Genomic DNA, 19754 nt, shown 5'->3' on the forward strand with positions numbered 1-19754 from the left:
ACGTACCACCACGCCCGGCTAATTTTGTATTTTTAGTAGAGACGGGGTTTCTCCATGTTGGTCACGCTGGTCTCGAACTCCCGACCTCAGGTGATCTGCCTGCCTCAGCCTCCCAAAGTGCTGGGATTACACCGTGCCCAGCCAAGCTTACATTCTTATCTGTATTTCTACTGAGTTCAAGTGTGATCATAAATATCAAGATGTTTTCTGTGTATAATTAGTAAGGAATAGTGTCCTTGAACTTTACTACTTCATAGATCCTGCATTTCCTAATATGAGTCACTCAGTATTTTCAGAAAACATTTTCCTTATCTTTTTCTTCTGCTAATGAATTATTGTCCTTCATATTAGGACCACACACAGAACTGTTAGGATATTTCAAAATCATGATCCTATGGATAAGGAAAACTGTCCAAGTTACACATTCCAACAAAAAGTTCAATCTGGTTAGAAAAAGTACCAACAAAGCACCTTTCCCTTCATGCTTTTGGGCTCACTTCCACACACAGCACTGCAATAAACCTTCCTATGCTTAGATGTGTGCTGTGATTTTTACCAGGTAATTACCAGCATATTCTGCTAGGTACATCCAAGCAGGACTGTGCCTGATACCTCTGCAGATCCTCACACCTAAACTGGTACCGAGCACACAGTTCAATAAATATTTGCTGAACTCAAGTCTAATTCATTATTTCACTCCACAAAATTCTCTTTCAATCTATCACATATCTTTTGATTATTCACACATGATACACAAGAAATAGATTGTTTATAAACTAGAATGTTTATAAAAATGCTTGCAGATTACAACAACAAAATCCAATTAAAAATGGGCAAGGTACTTAAATAGACATTTCTTCAAAGAAGATATAAAAATGGCCAATAAGCAGATGAAAAGATGCTTAATATCGGTCATTAGGGAAATGGAAATCCAAATCCCAGCAAGACATCATCTCACACCCATTAGGATGGCTACTATCAAAAATATGAAAGATAAGTATTGGCAAGGATATGGAGAAATTGGAAATCTTATGCACTATTGATGTAGTCACTATAGAAAACAGTATGGCAGCTCCTCAAAAAGTTAAAAATAGAAACTACTATATGATCCAACAATCCACTCCCGGGCATGACCCAAAGGAAAGGACATCAGCGTGTTGCAGAGGTACCGGCAAACCCACGTTCAGTGTAGCGCTGTTCACAACAGCCAAGACATGGAATAAAAATAAGTGTCCACCAACACACGAACAGGGAAACAACCTGTGGTGCATACACACCATGGGATACTATTTACCCTTACGAAAGAATGCGCGTTTTCCATTTGAGGCAACATGGGTGAGCTTGGAGGACACCAAGTGAAATAAGCCAGGCACAGATAAATATCGCACATTCTCATTCACATGGAAAAGCTAAAAGAGTTGGGCTCATTAAAGTAGATAGCAGAATAGTGGTTATTAGAGCTAGGTAAGGAGGATAGCTAGGTGGGAATAGCTAAAGATTGGCTAATGGATATAAAAGTCCCACTAGATAAGAGGAAAAAGCTCTAGTGTTCTATAGCACTGTAGGGTGACTATAGTAAATAATATTTTACTGTATATTTTCAAATAGCTAGAAGAATAGATTTCAAATGCTCCCAACACAAAGAAATAATAAATGTCTGAGGTGATGTGTATGCTAATTGTGCTGACGAACACAACACATGTGTACATTACAAATTGTGCACAGGTATCAACGTACCACACTGTACTCAATAAATATATAGAATTGTATCCATTAAAAATAATAAAAGCAAAAAACAAAAAGTAGATAAACATATTTTCACTGACAGCTTATGTCATCCAATTTCCCTACCTGCGGTTTCCTGCCCATGGCAAGTGTTCAGTTCAGCCAGAAGCTGGTTAAAATCATCCTGATGGGCAATCCAGTTGTCCTGAAAATATCAAAGAAATGAATGAGAGGTAAGCCTGTCGTTTACTTACACTGACTGAGATGATATATTTTAGAATCAAGGAAATCCAGTGGTTAAGAAATTTTAAATGTTTTACCAAAATACTATTTGATAAATTTAAGTGGATTCAAGAAATAATATAAAGTTAAAATGCTCTTTATCCAGGTCAGTATTAAAAAGCGGCTTCCTGGAAGCTTAAGGCCTGATTTCAAAAGTGAATGACTATCAATCAAGTCACTCTATAGTAAAGAATCAACAGGCAATGTGTGTGCTAAATGTTAAAGTAAAACACAATGAAATTGTTCTTTTCTCACTAGGGGAAATTCCATAGTTCACAGGACAAGAACCATGAGAGACACAGAAACGCTCTTCTTTGCTCAGTAGAAATTAAAATATTCTAATTACTTGCATCAACTCCAATTTTACAAAACTCTTGAGGAAGGGGAGGAGGAAGGACCTCAAGTCCCCTGAATCAATGAGCATCCATTTGTAAGGTGGTTACCTAATAAGTTCATTATTTTATAAGAGAATGAAGATCTCCCAAACCAGTGGGAAGCAGGGTTTCAATGTAGCAATCTGCCTAATCACATTCTTAGGCATTTTTAAGAATACTTAAGGTAAAGCAATACAGAATAGGTTTACTGGGCAATGCTTCTTCTAAGAAAATACGTATATCTGTGTTATCTCTCCCTCAACAACTACATTTGAAATCAACCTTATATAAACTCTTTCTTTAGTGGCTAAAAATTTTAGCTCCGCCAATCCACTACTCAGAGATACTGAACTAACCAAAGTAATTCAATTTACCTAAAGTAATTCTCCAGATTTCCTACCAGATTCTGTTGGCTGCAAAAACTGAGGAAGAAAACTCCCAGTTTAGATACTTTGCAAAAGGGAACAATGATACTAAAAATGAAAAGCACGGTAGGCCACGGACTTCGAATTACAGTGCCACGCATTCAAAGTGTCAGTGTTCAAGAGGAAATGTGAATAAAATGAAATGCTGCACCAACAGTCAGAAACAGATGAATCAATCAACTGACTGGACTAAAATTTTAGATTTATAAGACTAAAGTCAATTATGCAAAGACACCCAGGAGGCACACTGCTGCTCACTTCATGATTGATGGTAGCTCCGAGTCCCAGGTGGTTATTTTTCACTTGAACTTTAATATGATCTGTAGCTCCTTGCTCCTGAGCCCCTAAACCCTGTGGAGATTAAACACAAAGAGAGTTAGAACATGCCTCTCACTGATACTCAGAAGCAGAGCACTACTACAAAACTCACAGGTGCCCGTGGCAGGTGTTCTGAATTGATGATTCTCTCCATTAAATACTTTCACAAAACAACACGGGGGAGGACTCTAAGTCCTCTGTATCAATGAGCACTTATCTGTAAGATTTTCCAGGTAAGGGAAGATCAAGTGCAAAGACCCTGGGTGGGAAAAACTCAGTGTACTGGGAAACCTCAGAGGCACCCGGGCAGCTTCCGCAAACGAAGGAATGAAGGAAATGGGATGACGAGGGGGCTAGATCTCACATAACCTATGGGAGGAATTTGGATTTTATTTTAAATACAATGGAAAACCACTGGTCTTTTAAGAATGACATGATCTAATTTCCATATTTTAAAAGATCATTTTGCCTGCTGTATAGCAAATGGGCCAGAAGAGAAAAAGGAGGGAGGAAGGGAGGCAGCTGAGAGTCTAACGAGTCAATGAGTGCAACTGATGACAGTGGCTGAAGCAGAGCACTGCCCTGCATGGAGAAGAATGATGACTGGGGGTGCAGGAGGTGAGAGGGTGGAGGAACCAAGCATGACTCTCAGGTTTCTGGCTTGTGTAAGCGGCAGATGGTACCACGTATGAAACATGGGGAAAACGTGGGAAAAATATTTTTGGGGGAATCAAGAGTTTTATAATAGAAATGATACCCTTGAGATGCTTACTCAAGTGGAAATATCAAGTAGGCTATTGAATTTACAAATCTAGAGCTCAGAGGACAGAACTGGACTAGATACAGAAAAATGACGGTTCCCAGACTTTAGCTAATCCAAAGTGTTGCAAGGGAATGAATGACATCACTGCAGCAGAGTGCAAAAAAGGGCCTGAGGTTGAGCCTCAAGGAGCTCTAATAATCAAAGTCTACAGAAAGAACAGACAGCAATGAATTTAGGAGTGGCAAGTGAGGTTAAAAGGAAGAACAGAAGAGACAACAGTACTGTGGAGGCCAAGACAGAAGTATTTCAAGGAGAGTAGTCAATTACATCCAGCACCACTGAGGACTGAAATAATATGAGAACAAAACAAGGCCCCACTGGATTGGCACTTAAAGATCACTAACAACCTCAACAAGAACCATTTAAGTATAGAGATATCAGCAGAAGCTCTACTGGAGTCACAACAAATGGAAAGGGAAAAAAGCATGTAGCCCTAGTTGCACAATCTACAAAAGATGCTAAGCATGGCAGCTTAAATGATAGACAGTTGACACTTATGTTCAATCCTAACTTATCATCATAAGGTCACAACAATTTTTTATTTTGGATCAAAATCACTTACTGATCCAAAGCATAAGTTTCTTCCAGTCTCCTAAGAAGGAAGTTTTCCCCTAATTTCTAATCTCTTTTCATAGCTCAGATTTTTTCTGCTTTTCTCCAAAATACCTTTCCTTTAGACCACCCCATCTTCTCTAGCATCCTCTGGCCAAACTTGGAATCGTCATTACTCCAGGCAGTGTTCTGAGGATCCACAGCCCACTTCTGCTTCCGCCGACCTAGAAATGAAAAAGCATCATCAGCAATGCACTACCTTTCAGACCTGGAAAATACCACACAAACATACACATGCATAACTTTGCGTATTTTATGTATGTTTGTAAAATATGACATACGTTACAATACAGAAATTAATTCAACCCTCAACAGAATGTTAACAGACTGGATCATTTATCCTGGTTTCCCTAATAAATGTACATTCTAGACATATAAGTTGACCTCTTAAGATCAAAATTGAAATATTCCCTCATAATGTGGCAAAGCAAATACTCAATACACTGGAGCTGCGCCTTCCATACTCCACCATCAGCACAACTGAAAGCACCTGTGGACACCAGTGTCCTCATCACCATCAGCAGTGGTACGGGCAGCAGTTACAGCTTCCACTGCCATGCGTGACTACATACAAAATAATATGCAATACCAAAGATGCACTTAAAATAATAAATGCCAATTGTTCAACCTGAGACTTGCTCCAAATGCTGCGCATAATAAAGACTCACAGTAACCCAACGAGGGGGGATTGTACCATCGTCACTGGCAGATATGAAAATCTGAGGCTTAGAGAAAGAAATCTGCCCAACATCCCCAAGCAAAACCCAGACCCTTTAAACCAACCTTGGTCCTACTGACTTCAAAGCTTATGTTCTTAATCCACAACACAGAATAGTCATTACACTCTTGGGGAGAGTCAACCGCACCCTCCACACATGTGACCTACAGAAAATAACAACTCCATCCCTCTCACAGAGATGCCCGGAAGCCCTCGGACTCCCCTTTGAACTTCTAGAATCACTCACCTGTTTCTTAACATCCACTGTATTAGAGCTATTTACATCCACCTTTCGGGTTTCCCATTAGACCATCATTTCCTTAGGGCTCATATTCATGTCTTTTTTCTGAGGCTTCATTGTAAGAAATAAAAAAATCACTGTGCCCACAGCAGGCACTCAATCAATATGCGAATGGAATAAATGAATAAACATGAAGAATGGAAAGAGGGAAGAAAGGAGGAAAGAAGAGGGAGAGGAAAAAAGGAAGGAAGGAGTATAACTGAATTAAGGGAACTGCTTTGAATCTCATCAAAGCAACTTTTTTTAATGCATATAAATTACTGATCATTATGAACTCAAGTTTATCACTGTAGTTTTAAGGAAAATTATGGCAAAAATAAAGAACTCCAAAGGTTCAAAGAACAAGAATATGAAACCCAAAAGTAGACTGTGGCCAAATGAGAAATTTGGAGGTGTCATTACCATTTATCTGCCACATCAATATAAGCACATTGTCTCACCATCAACACAACCCCTCCTACCTTGCCCATCTCATCACATAATTAAAAAATAACACGACCCCCTGGCAAAGGGGCTCACTGTGCCACACATAAAATCAATAGAGGCCCATAACTATGCACCCTCCAGCAAAAACAGGAAACCCTTTACAAATACACAGGCAGAAAAAAGGCCACCTAACAAAGCAAAACAAGCTGGGCTCGAATTTGTAGTGTTTTGCAGAAAAAAAAAAAAAGGTGACCCAAAAATGTTCCATCTAAGTTACCACTTCACTTATCTTGGCAAATACTCAGCATAACACTGCCTCTGCTAATGAACAACACACCAGAGAGAAGCCTGTTAGCCAGTATTCTACATGCAAGCTGGCGTCAGGGTGTCAGAGTTCATGTGTCTGTGCAGTGCTTGCCAGGGTTCTTTGACTAGGGTTTGTATGAAGGAGACAGTTTTGAGAATAAGCTCACACTCTGCAATAAGAACTGCACACGCTTCATGATACATACTTATATAAAACAAACGATAATGCCTACACGAGAGATTAGCTATTTGAGGTCAGTTCCTCTCCCCCGGGGAAATGGCAGTTAGCTTCAATCAATGGGATCACACCAGTGTTTCCAAACAAGGATGTTAAAAGGGAGCGGGGGCAGTTTCCCATTGAAAATGAGTTAACACTGGGTTAAACAAAATACTGAAGAATCTCCTGGAAACTTTACTATGCAAATGTGCAGATCCTCTTAGGGGAGGCCAGAGCAGGCCTGCCATGCTTCCCAGACTTACTTGACCAGAACCTTGCTTCCCTGGAACATTTCCCGGCTCTAATGCCATGCAAGTTTCCAGGTGTGGAAAATCATGGTAAGGAAAAGACTGCCTCTGAGCTCTTCCAATTGGCTCACCTTTTACAAATCCTTTGTAATTCTCATGCCACAGTCTGTTCTGTGCTCAGATCTCAGCTTTGTTCACTAACACAGCAGGCCTGACTGCTATCCTTTGAAAGGCCTGTTTATAACAGGGAACCCAAGGGTTCCCACCATTCGCAGAACTGATAAGAGTGGTTCATTGTTCCTGTTTATACAAATGATATGGTTTATGCTGAATGCCTGCTTTCCTTCTGGGAGCCTGGAATTTTGGTGCCTGCCAGGTAGAGGGTGTCTATGTGACCAGCCCCCAGGAAATCCCTGGCACTGAGTCTCTCACTAGCTTCCCTGGTGGGCAACATTCCACATTTACTGTCAGAACTCACTACTGGAGGAATTAAGCGTGTCATGTGTGACTCCCTGGGGGAGGGCACTGGAAGCTTGATGCCTGCCTTACTCTGGACTTTGTCCCATAAATCTTTTCCTTCTGCCGGCTTTGTTCTGCATCCTTTTGCTGTAATAATCTTAGCAGTGAGTGCGACTACATGATGAGTCAAGCGACTGAATCGCCCAGCACATCGCTGAATCTCGGGATGATCTTGAGGACCCTCGACACGATCTGGAATAGCAGCGTTTACAGCATGGCGCTGGACTTCAGGTAGAATGCCCTGAATCTGCAGAATCACCATCTGGGATGTATTTAACCATCCTCTAGCAGGTACTCCTATGTGGAGATCTAACTGTAAATGGATCTGTCGGGATACTTTTGGGCAAATCCAATAAAAACCATCCACACAACAGCTGAATACCACATGACTTATGCTAGGATCCCACTTACTCTAAAGGGCGTGTTGAGTCCCAAGAGCCAGGAGCAGAAGTTTTAAACAATCTCTCAAAATTCAGAGGTTGATCAGAAGGAGCGAATTGTTACACTAAATTAAATTTGGCCTGGCGAGGCCTCCGTACTTGAGTCCTTTCATAAGGAACTACAACCTACGTTAGAATTTAAGCGAAGCGAAAGCCTATCATTGGAGTATACTCTTTTAACATATAACTGAGTCTCAATCCTTTACAGCAGCTGAGCAGCAATCACAGGCAGCCAGCTGATTCAAATAAGGCAAATCAGAGCGGTAACCCTAACCAAGTTGTCTCTGTACCTCACTTCCGTTTACTGTCCATAAACACTGCCTGACAGCATAGGCTTGGAGTTCTTATAACCTGTTGTAGTTCTGAAGGTTGCCTAGTTCTTGAATCATTCTTTGCTCAATCAAACTATTTAATTTGTCTAAGGTTTTTCTTCTTAACAACACCAATTCTAAATATCTAATTACAGAAGATGCTATACCCATTTGGCAAATTATGGAAAAAAAAAACACAAAATGTTACATATTATAATGACAAGGATTTGACAATTTGGAATAACGTTGGGAAAGGAGAACTGAAAACACTCTCTTGAAATCATGCAATCTGAATGATGGATGTCTACAAATAGCATTTTACACCTCTCTACTTCAGATTTTTCCAACTATGTTCATGTTCACCATCGCATTGATTCAAGGCCACCTGGAGATAAAGATAGTAAGAGAAGATTTTAGTGGCCTCACAAACACCGATCAAAGGAACAGACATAAATGAACAGCAGAATTAGGGCCAAAGTCGCCAAGTGCATGCTGAATTGAGCAAACATCAAATACGAAAACCAGAAGAGATCTTAGCTATCTAGGCTCTAATCCTGACTCCTCATTTTTCACTGGTGAAAAAATAGAACCCACGGGTTCAGTCTAAAACATACTCATTTCTATGGGTCTCCGCTGGTCTTACTGGCAAGAATATAAACATACAGAGATAACTGGACCAATTTTGCCATTTTCTAGCTCAATGACTAGGGGCAAATTATTTTCCTTGTAATAAGGAAAATATATTTTTTCTGTAAAATATATTTTCATAGCCACTGCCCCTGTAAAACCGGGATGGTGACTGACCCATTTTGTTTCGTGCTCCTAGTCCTCCATCCTCTTAGAAAAGAGAGTGCTAATAGCATTTATTTCACAAAATCCCTGCGCTGGTCTGAGTGATCTGTTAAATAAGCTGTTTCTGTTCATTGCTCCCTGTACAACGCACAAGAAGGACCCGCTTTTCAAGATCAAAGCACGACTGCCATCTGGTGGCAAGCGACCTTAGCTGCAGGCACGATTCAGAAGTTCAACAGCCTCTCCAGAGACAGGGGTTTCACCGGCTCCACAAAGTGAAGGTAAATGTCAAAGGTAAACAGGCAGGACCGGGCGCTGTGGCCAACAAGATCAAAAACGCCGATCTCATTTAGAATTACGCATTAGCCCTGCACTCCTAAGTGGCTGACGTCCCGTATTTGAGACTTCTAACTCCTTTGCTTTACTTTCTCTGGGTCCAAGACATCTTGGACAATGTGATTACAGTTTGAAGTGATCCTTCTGCTCAACCTACTCTTTTTAACCTGAGGAAACTGAGGTCCGGGTCCCCACAAAGGGCGGCGGCGGCGGGGCCAGGCCCGGGACCCGGCGTTCTGACCCACTTCGCGCGCGCCCCAGGGTGACTGTGAGGAAGGCGTCTCCGGGAGACACTCGCGGTCTTTCTCACTAGCAGACCCGCGGCCAATTTTCGGGGAGCTCTGCGGCGAGCAGGACAAGCAGAGCCAGGCTCGGCTCCCCGGTCCCCCGACCCCATGCGCCAGGCGCGCCTGGAACCCGCGCTCCCAGTCACTCGGGACTGCCGTGCGGGTCACCCGGCATCTTCACCGACGCGCCCGAGTCGGGCCTCTGCTTCCGACACTCACGCTCAGCCAGCATGGACATGTCGGAGAGCCTGTGATACCGCGGCCTCTGGACCTGGGTGACTGCGGCCACTGGGCGGGCAGGAGACTCCAGGAGAATCCGCACGAGCGTAACTCCCTCGCAGGCTGTCTGCTGCGGACGGGGCGCGTGCTGGTGACGTCAGTGGCGCGCGACTCGCTCCTCGAGCGGGCGGCGGTGATAGGGCGGAGCAGGGCGGGGCAACCTGGGGCGGTGACGGGACAACCAGGGGCTGAGGGGGCGGTGGCCGCCCGGCGGGAGGTGGAGAAAGGAGTACGTATTCGCTCATTGGCTGGAGGGAGTGTGCGTACTAAGTGATTGGATGTGAGTAAAGCCCGCCTGGGCGTGTCTGCCGCGGAGCACGCGCTCACGTGGGTTACCTGTAGGGTCTCCACCAGGAAGCCGCAGGTACGGGCGAGGAGGGTAGTGGAAAGACGTGACCTGCCCTCAAGCAGCTCAGCCTCACGGGGAAAAGAAATGTGTAAAGAGCTGAAGTTAGGGTCATCAATGTTGTATGGACAAGGAGTTTGAAAAACTTGGCTGGAGGGGAGGACTTTGTACTGTGTTGTCCCATCTCTTCTTCATACCCTACCTGCTTTCTGAGATAAACAGATGGATGATAGATGGATGGATGGATGGATGGATAGATAGATAGATAATAGATAGATAAGATAGATATATAGGTAGATATTAGATACCAGATAGATAGATAGGTATTAGATACTAGATAGATAGATAGATAATTAGATACCAGAAGATAGATCTGCTATCTATCGGTTTTTGTGTGGGACTAGATAGATAGATAGATAGATAATTAGATACCAGATAGATAGATATTAGATACCAGATAGATAGATAGATATTAGATACCAGAAGATAGGTCTGCTATCTATCGGTTTTTGTGTGGGACCCGATAGATGATAGATAGATAGATAGATAATAGGTAGATATTAGATACCAGAAGATAGATCTGCTATCTATCGGTTTTTGTGTGGGACCCAAACTTAAACAGGTAACTAGTTCTGGGGAAAATAGTATCTCTTTAAATAATGATATGCCTTCAACAAGGCAAAGATTTTATTTATTTTCTCCACCACAGTGCACACATTGGAACGTTGCCTTTATCATATCCATTTCTGTATTCGTACCAGCACCTCGCAAAATAATGTGAGTTTGGTAAGGCTCCATAGATGTTTGCAATATTTAATTAAAGTGTCCCTGTCTCCGGGGGAGTTCTACTGAGATCCTAGCAATAACACTTTTAAGTATGGTAGACACATGTTTTTGGATGAGTGACTCTCCAATAAACTTCGGGTGACAGTGCACACAGAAGCCTTTCCTACATAAAAGGAAGGTAAAAAGAGACAACTCAGATGCCAAGAAAAGCAATTGAACGACTAGATTCTTGTTTACAATGAAATTCTCCCTTTAACTAGGAATCTGTACAAAAAAGGTAAACTCTAGTTTCTTAAAAGTTAGAAGAAACACAAAAGGATGCTTATAGCTATCAGTGAATACTCGAGGGTGAGGGGAGGCAAGTGAATGGAATCTTCCCAGCCAAGGCAGGGAAACTGTGATGTTGTGACATAGGGAACAAGGTTAAAAGTAGGGCGTTGGACTCAGGTAGGCAGGATCACAAAAATCTTAGGATAATTAGCCGATCTATTTGATTATGCCAGAGAGAGTGGAAGGTAGATATATAGAATGAAGAACACTGTATTGGTCGGGAAATCAGTGTATTTCAAGCACCTCCTGTGTTGGTGTATTATTTCAGAAAGGTGATTTTGTCTCTAAGATGGTCAGAAAGATTGAAGCAGACATTTATGGCCTGTTGCCATGGTTCAGGTGGTAAATGGTTGAGTTATCGTTGGATCTTGTGTTACAATGAGGTGTCTCCTGGAAATGCTCAGTTAGAGGCCACAGAGGAATATTGTAAAAGGGACTCTGCCTTTTGGTGAATGCAGGATGGTTTCCAAATTTTGTTTCAACCCCAGCATTCTGTATGGCTATGAAATATTAATGGAGATCATCTACTGAAAAAGAATATTATTAAGTTTGGGATTTTAAAAATATTACAGAATCTTGTTTGTATTTTAAATGGCCAGCTGGGAGTGGAAATTGCACTTGTGAAAAGAAGGTGATCCAATGTAACCCATTCCATCTTGTCCTTCAGTCTCTTAGCAGGCTCCCTTGAGCAATGCTTCACAAACATGACTGTGCATGCCAATCACCCAGAGATCATGTTAAAATGCACATCTGGTTGAGCAGGCCTAGGGTGAGTCTGAGATTCTGCCTTTTTTTTTTTTTTTTAAGACAGGGCCTCACTGTGTTGCCCATGCTGAGGCGTAATTATATAACCATGGCTCACTGCAGCCTCCACCTCTCTGACTTAAGCAATCCTCCCACCTGAGTGTCCTGGGTAGCTATGACTACGGGCATGTGCCACAACATCCAGCCAAATTTTTTTATTTTTATTTTTTGTAGAGATAGGATCTCCCTATGTTTCCCAGGCTGGTCTCAAATTCCTGGGCTAAAGTAATCCTTCCACCTCAGCTCCCAAAGTTTCAGGATTACAGGCATGAGCCAGATTCTGCATTTCTAACAAGTACTAAAGATGTGGATACCAATGTTCCACAGACCTTTCTTTGCATAACGGTCCATGACATGAGCAAAGGTATGAATGGACTCAAGGGTAAAGTAGGTTCTCTTTTTTTTTTTTTTCCCCTACTCAGGTAGTTGGTTCTCCCAAGTACTTAGTTCTGCTGGTGTAGCCAGAAAACGGCTAAACAATAGATAAACACTCATTAATTTATCTGTTGTTTGGCTGCTTTCTGGCTACACCAGCAGAACTAAGTACTTGGGAGAGACTGTGTGGCCCCCAAAACCTAATATATTTACTGTCTGATCCTTTAAGAAAACTTTCGCTGGCCCCTGAATTAATTTCAAAAACATGATGCTCAGTGGAAGAAGTACATGGTATATGATTCCATTTATATGAAATTCTAGAATAGGCAACACTAATCAGGCATGTAGGACAGATTTGAGTGATCCAGGCCAGAAGCCATTCTGTACAACAGAAAAAGCCAGAAGATGTACGAAGAGAAGAAGACTAAGATAACGAGGGGTAGGTCTCCCAAAGGCAGGGCATCAGAGGGAACACTTATTCACTAGCAGCTTCTGCTGAGGCACTGGAGAGGCCCTGGGGCCCCAGCAAACTTGCCTTCAGAGCCTGGCTGCACTCTTGGTCCTTCACTCCCTGTGAAGTCCAATTATTTATCTTTTTTCCTCCCTTGGTTCATTTAGCTGAGAATCATATTTCCTTTTCATACTTCTAATATACTTCCCATTACATAAGGTAAGCCAAGTGAGTGTTGGTTTTTACAAGCAGAAAAGCGAAATACACATGAGAAAGTGCTTAAGATACGTAAAGAGGAAATAAATCTCTAGGACACCAAGTTGTACCAATGGTTTGATCATTCATAGTTCATTTAATATCAGTAATTAAAAAATACATATTAAAGTCTAAAAGGTAATACTCTAATTCTTAACTGAAAACCATTTCTAGTCGGTAAGGTTATGAGTTATTGTTTGATCTTCCTAATGCTTTTTTTTTTTTTGGTACATTTTTTTTCTGGAAGTGAGTCATATTTTCCTGCATCTTTCACACCTGGTAACCTTTTTATTTTACATCTGACATTGTGAGTGTTACTTTATTGGGGGCTGAAGGCTTTTGTATTCCTTTAAATATTTTGTTCTGGGATACATTCCCCTTGGGGAAAATGTGGCCTTTGCAAGCCTTTTGTGTAAGCTTTGCTAGATGGGCCCACAATCGTCTTTAAGTTTAGTTATAATCTGGTCCCACTATTAAAGCAGCACCCTATCGAAGATTCAGCTTGATGTTCCATGTGTTTAGAAATTATTTCCACTGGGGACACGCAAATTTCTTTTGGCTCTGTGCGAGCTCTGGGGATTTTTCTGCCTGCTTGTCTCTGGTGGTTCTTTCCCACTAGTTTCCTCCAGTGCAAGTGCTGCTAAATCTTCATTTGAAGACTTGAGGAGACCCTTCTGCAAATATCTGGAGTTTCCCTTGGTATAGTTCTCTTCTTTCTGACACTCGGCCCCAAGAATCCTAGATTTCTAGGATTTTTGTCCCCTAGCTTAGTGAGACCTCCAGGTTCTGTCTGAGTTCCTTCTCCCTGTGCTACAGCCTGTAAACTCTTCAGGCCAGAAATGAGGGCTATCAAAGGGCTCACCTCCTTTATTACCAAATTGTTAGAATTGCAGTTCTTCACTGCCTTTTGCTCAATGCCTCAAAACCATTGTTTTGTCTATTTTTCCCAGCTTTGTAGTGAAGATGAAAGGGTAAATCCAGTTTCTTTACTCTATCATGGCCGGAAGCAGAAATTCCTAATACTCTTTGACTATTTCAAATGATCTACAATTTGTATACTAGCTGTGAGTACTTACAAAAGTCAAGTATTCAAAAAGTGGAATCATTCCATCTGTAACTGGCAAATTAGAACTGTAAAGGGTTTAAGTCAACAAACCAAATTTTGCCTTTAAATTGAAACCACCTTTGCAAAAATTGTAACAGTGAGAAGATTATGACAATGAAAGAGACCTGACCTAACCAACTCCATCTTGCCTTTAATCTCCAGGCTGCCCTTGTTCGTTCCTGGGGGTAGGCTGAACTAACTTTGGGAGGAATTTAGTTTATAGTTTAATTTTAAAACATGAATGCTAACAGCTGCTCCCTGAAACAGCCCCACCATGGCTCAGGTGTAATGCAGCCAGAGGCCACAAGACTACAAACGTCCCTATTTGCTCCTATAGATAACATTACTATTATAAAACCTAAGGTTGGTATTTTATAATAGACTAAAACATTCTGCATTCTGATGGATCCACTGGAGCCACCCAGGCCAGTAGACTGGCTCATCTGGTCTTGTGGCCCCCCACCCAAGAAGTGGCTCATGCAAGAGGAGAGCTTCAACTACCTATGATTTCATCCCCAATCCAACCCATCAGCACTCCCCATTCCCTAGCCCCCTGCCTGCCAAACTATTGTATAAAAATTTCAGTATCTGAATTTTGGGGACAGCTTATTTGAGTAATAATAAAACTCCAGTCTCCCATTTAGCTGGCTCTGTATGTATTAAACCTTCTATTGCAATTCCCCTGTCTTGATAAACCAGGTCTATCTGGGTAGCCTGCAAGAGAAACCGATCAGGCAGTTACAGAATCAATTTTTTTTTTCAGTGATGACAAATAAACCTGAAATGACATGATGCAGAAAAATAAAATATCATGTGCTCTGAAGGACTGCTGCTGAAAAAAAAAAAAAAACTAAACATTTGAAAGAGCATCTTGAATTTTAGTAATTTGTGTATATTGTAGATGTTGGGGGAGGCAGGGTAAAGGAAGAGGAGAGCATTTTTTTCATGTATTCAAAGCTAATTCTGCCACTGGTATTTGCTGTAGGTCTCTCCTGCACCCTTCCCCTGCCAACATTTTGGGTTATTTCTCTAATTTGCCTAAAGAAAACTGATGCAGCCTGTGGCATCTTTTTGTGTGTGAGCATCCCAAAAAACTGTCGCCATGACCTTGGCTCTTGACCAGTCCACTTTTTCTTTGACTGGACCATTTCCATTTCTTGATAGCCATTGCTTTGATTGTGCTTTGTCTTCAGGATTGTACTGGTAAAGCTGTGGTTTATCTCCTGTTTCAATTCTTCGAAGAAGTGCTTCAGGATCTTGATTCTACTTGTTTAGAATTTCCACTGAAAGCTCTGCTCTTGTCTGCAGCTGATCTGGGTATAATAGTTCTGGCACCCATTGAATGGAAAGATTGCTCAACCCTAATTTTTCAGTCAGAGTTGTATACACTGAACCAATTGTGATGTCTATGGTTTAGCTATTGTTTCTCCTGTAAATAATTAGCCCTCTTCAATTAGTGCATGAAACGAGCTTACTTTTTTCCTTGCAAATTAATGTGGATGGTCTACCACTGCAGGCGTAATTTTTAACATCGTCTTGTTCCTTCTTAAAGTAAGTTATCCACTTGTAAACTGATTATTTCTGTGGGACATTGTCCCCGTAAACTTTTTATAAAGTATCAGTGATTTCACCATTCCACCCAAGCTTCACCACAATTTTGGTGTTTGTTCTTGCTTCAATTTTAGCAGAATTCAGGTTGCTCTGAAAGGGGCTCTTTCAAACTGATGTCTTAGTGCCTCAAACTAGATCATGTTCACACATGTTATAACAAGTTATTACAAGTATATTTTGGTGCAAAAAATTTGAAATCCATGCCTAATATGACTTTTCCACAAACTTTTGGAAGACCTCTCCTATGCTTATGCATACACTCCCCAAATGTATCAATCCAGTTGCTATTGCCCAAAGAACAGAAGGCTCATCACTCCATGGAGGGTTTTTCCTGCAGCCCCTGAGACTTCTCACTTTCTCTGACTGTATTTACCCATCCCCTGGGGGCAAAGTCTCAGTTTTTGTGAGGTTGTTTGCCCCTGCAGTCTGCTTTAAACTCAACTTTCTGTTGCTTGTGTCTCTGGGTCAGAAGAATTTGTCAGTGATAGTGCTTTTGTTAAAGTCTTATGCCCAATTAATGCCAACTCAGAGCTCTCATCCCCTAGGGCTCCTGTAATCATTTTTCTTGTCTTCTCATGCAGTTTCTATATATTATAGAAGTTCAAAGAAGACAGACTCTAGCCAAGAGCAGTGTGAAGAAAAGAAGGCTCTATATTGATCGCAGTCCAGGGATGCCTTCTGGCTTCCTGGCAGCAATTCCGGCCTGAGATTCCTTCTCTGTCATACTTCCTGTCAATGTTGTATGATATCAAGCTGTAGCCATCTCAAAAGGACTGTGAACACCTGTAAATCCCAACCATCAAAAATCACACCGAGGAATCCAAATTAGCATTATTATGTCAAAAGAAAAATCTGATTTCCCCACTGTCTTATAACCGCTTTCTTTATTGTCCTAAACTAGCCTTCCCTAACCCTTGAGTGAGATAGTGACACTTTAGTTTCTTATATTCTAAAGTGTTTTCAGGGACAGCTGATGGCAGAGGAGAGGGCAGTGGGGATAGGCAGGGAGACAGATAGCTGCACAAGGAAGGTATAGGGACGAGGTGGAAGTCAAGATGATGAAAGGAGAGAGGGATGGTGACTGATTTAGTCACCCATTTGAGAGGATCTCCAGACTTGCACTGCTGGCTAAGGACCCCTATCCTAAGTGAGAAAGCATCATATCAGGCAGGGGCTCTACCCTGGTGGTTATGGGTGGACATTCTGGAGTCATCTAAGGAGGCTTCCTGAGCCTCACTGTTGGCTCTCCCTGACCCCTTCTAAAGCTTTCTTTCTAGCTTCTGCTGCCCTCCAGGTAAGCACTCCACAGCCTGTGGAGCTCTGTGAGTATAGTCTGTCCTTCCCATAATGATTTGCCTTCGTGCAATAATTAACAGAATGAGCTCCAAAGTTAAGGGTTCAAATCTGGCTCGGACACTTGCAATTATGTCCCCTCTGATTCCTCATCTGCTAATCCATGGGGTTGCTGTGAGCACATGGAATGCCTCATGATACTGCAAGGGGGCACTGCCAGGTGCCCTGAGAATTACAAGCAGCTCTTGGTGCCTAATCTGCTCCATCTCTTATTCTTCATATTCTTTGTGTGTCTTCCTCTGCCACTTACCAGCTGTTGACCTTGGGCAGATTACTGAATTTCCTATGCTTTTCCCCATTTATGTAAGAATAGCAATGGTACCTACCTCAAAGGTACTATAGATGCTATAGATGGAATATTGGTTTCCTCCTTAAAATTTACATGTTGAAATCTTAACCCCTAATGTGAGAGTATTTGCAGGTGGGACCTTGATTAATTCATGAGGGTGGAGCCCACATGAATGGGATTAATGCCTTATAAAAGAGATCCTAGGGAGTCTTGTCCCTTCCACCCTCACCAGACACCAATGCTGCCAGCACTTTGATCTTGGACTTCCCAGCCTCTGGAACTGTGAGAAATAAATTTCTGTTGTTTATAAGACTGTGTTACCCACTCTCTGGTATTTTGTTATAGCATCCTAATTGACTAAGACAATACATGCATTGCTATTCAATGAAGTGATATATACCACTCAGGACAGCAGCTGGCTCAGAGAAGGAACTCAGTACATGATGTGCCTGTTTTGAGTGCACACAGTTTTGTTTTGTTTTTAACTATACACCAAGGCCACTGTCTTGATCTGTCCACAACTGATGCCCATGTAGGTAATAGATGAGAGACTCCTGGGTGGTTGGGGGTAGTTTCTTTGAACAGAGAACCCTTCAGAATCATGACCTGTTACATCATTAGCTGGGGGTTATTGCTGGTTGAGGCGGGTGATAAAGAGGAGGCCATGACCACAGAGTACAAATACTTGCATCAGGCACTACTTTAAGGAAATCTCTATAAGTCTTTTAGAACACTTGTATTTATACAGTGTTAATTTATACATAGTCCCTTTTCAAAACTTTGTTGCAAGAGATATTAAGTCAAAACCATTTGCAAAACTGTAGCACCCCATTTTTTAAAATCCCACCTTTAAATAGAAAAAAGTATATATAATAGTCTATATATGCATACATATATGGTTTAGTATATGCATGGAAAAACTGGGGGAGACCCTATTCCAAATTGTTAATACTGATATTTTCAGCAGAGGAGGGGAAGACATTACAGAAGACTTTTATTTTCTACAGTATGCATTTCTATATTGTTGCAACTTTTAAATAGTAAAAATCCCATGTTACTTCTTTATTATATCAGAATAGCTTAAATTCTCCTATTCATTAAGTTGAGAAAAGGGGTATGCAACTGTGGAAAGTGTGGTCTGCACATGAAATGGACATAAGTGTCTTGCCTGGAAATTTAACTCCATCTCATCTACTCACTCCAAGGCATGCTGGAAACCCATTACAAGCACTCATGACAGAAATCTGTCAACATTTTGGAAACCACTTGACCCCTATGGGATGCCTATGTGAATGTGGAGCTGTTGAAAGTGTCACTCGGTTGGCCACAGTTGGGTCCTCTGTAGATGCTCTGGCTTCTGGTGCACATAGTGTGTCTGCAGCAGCTCTGCTCTGCCATTAATCCACATTTTATATTTTTTAGTAGCTTGGGAGAAGTTGGGGTGGAGTTAAGAAGACATATTCTGTGGGCTACCCTCCAGCTTACTCCTCCATTAGACAATTAACGATGTATTGAATTGATGGGGTCAGATTCCAAGACACCAACTGTACCACATTTTCTAGTGGTCAGAGTCACTGTGGGTGGCAAAAGTCACAAGCCACACACCTAGATGTGGCTTTCTCTCTGATGGCAAAAGGAATGGGCTGAGCCAGAGTTGTCTCTCTGGGAAGGCTTGCCCATCTTGCTTGCCACCTCTCTCCCTGTCTGTGAGTACGAGTGTGGCAGGTGTATAGATCAGCCAGCTGGGGAAGGAGTTAGACTCAAGGCAGAGAAGCAGCCTCACTTAGGCGCTGAGCCTGGTCATGGGCTCCAGTTTGGTTTACCAGAAACCATACATGAGGGTAAACACCACATGTCCAGGTCATAGCGACGTACAGTGAAGGGAAGAGCTTCATTCACTGATGTCAGCTCTTGCTTGGAGCCACTTCCTTTTTCACAGAACAAATGATTCTTTGAAGTCCAACTCTGCATGGCACACCCAAAGCCAGTGATGACTGGGATGCCTCCTGACTCCAAAATTTGACTTCTGTTGGAGGATGAGATTTACAAAACACCGTTTTTTGCAACCGAGGGTGGGAAAGTCCTCACTTTTTCACAGTCTTCACAGAGTGAAGATGTCATGATATAGGCACCTTCCAAAGTGCGCTGGTCCCTTCCAATCCCAAAGATCTCTCCCAGCGTCATGGCACTCGTTCTCTGTCACCGCCTGACCTTCCTGAATGCTTTCGTTGCCATATTCTGCTTGCCCTACATTTTCTTTTATTTAAGAAATATTTTAAGACGGCATCTCACTCGGTTGCCCAGGCTGGA

At 42.0% G+C, this 19754-nt stretch overlaps 1 protein-coding gene and 1 long non-coding RNA gene across 3 annotated transcripts in view; one reads left to right on the top strand and one right to left on the bottom strand.

The window, feature by feature from the left end:
• Positions 1-9835, bottom strand: part of PINX1 (PIN2/TERF1 interacting, telomerase inhibitor 1) — a 74591-nt gene extending 64756 nt beyond the window's left edge. Inside the window, exons 1-4 of one of the 2 annotated variants that reach the window (XM_011942819.1) lie at positions 9680-9835; positions 4614-4723; positions 3065-3157; positions 1852-1930 (exon numbers count right to left, since the gene is read on the bottom strand). In XM_011942819.1, coding sequence (XP_011798209.1) covers positions 1852-1930; positions 3065-3157; positions 4614-4723; positions 9680-9698 — 301 coding nt within the window. In that variant the 5' untranslated portion in view covers positions 9699-9835. Of the gene's footprint in view, positions 1-1851; positions 1931-3064; positions 3158-4613; positions 4724-9649 lie in introns of both variants that reach the window. The other variant, XM_011942818.1, reaches the window with a different exon arrangement.
• A 132-nt stretch (positions 9836-9967) lies between these two features.
• On the top strand, positions 9968-16672 carry LOC105512382. Its single transcript, XR_001001838.1, has 3 exons — positions 9968-10019; positions 11869-11970; positions 16384-16672. It is a non-coding gene; the product is annotated as an uncharacterized LOC105512382 (long non-coding RNA).
• Positions 16673-19754: the final 3082 nt, after the last annotated feature.

Source organism: Colobus angolensis, unplaced genomic scaffold, assembly GCF_000951035.1.
Source record: "Colobus angolensis palliatus isolate OR3802 unplaced genomic scaffold, Cang.pa_1.0 Scaffold210, whole genome shotgun sequence".
Lineage (NCBI taxonomy): Eukaryota > Metazoa > Chordata > Mammalia > Primates > Cercopithecidae > Colobus > Colobus angolensis.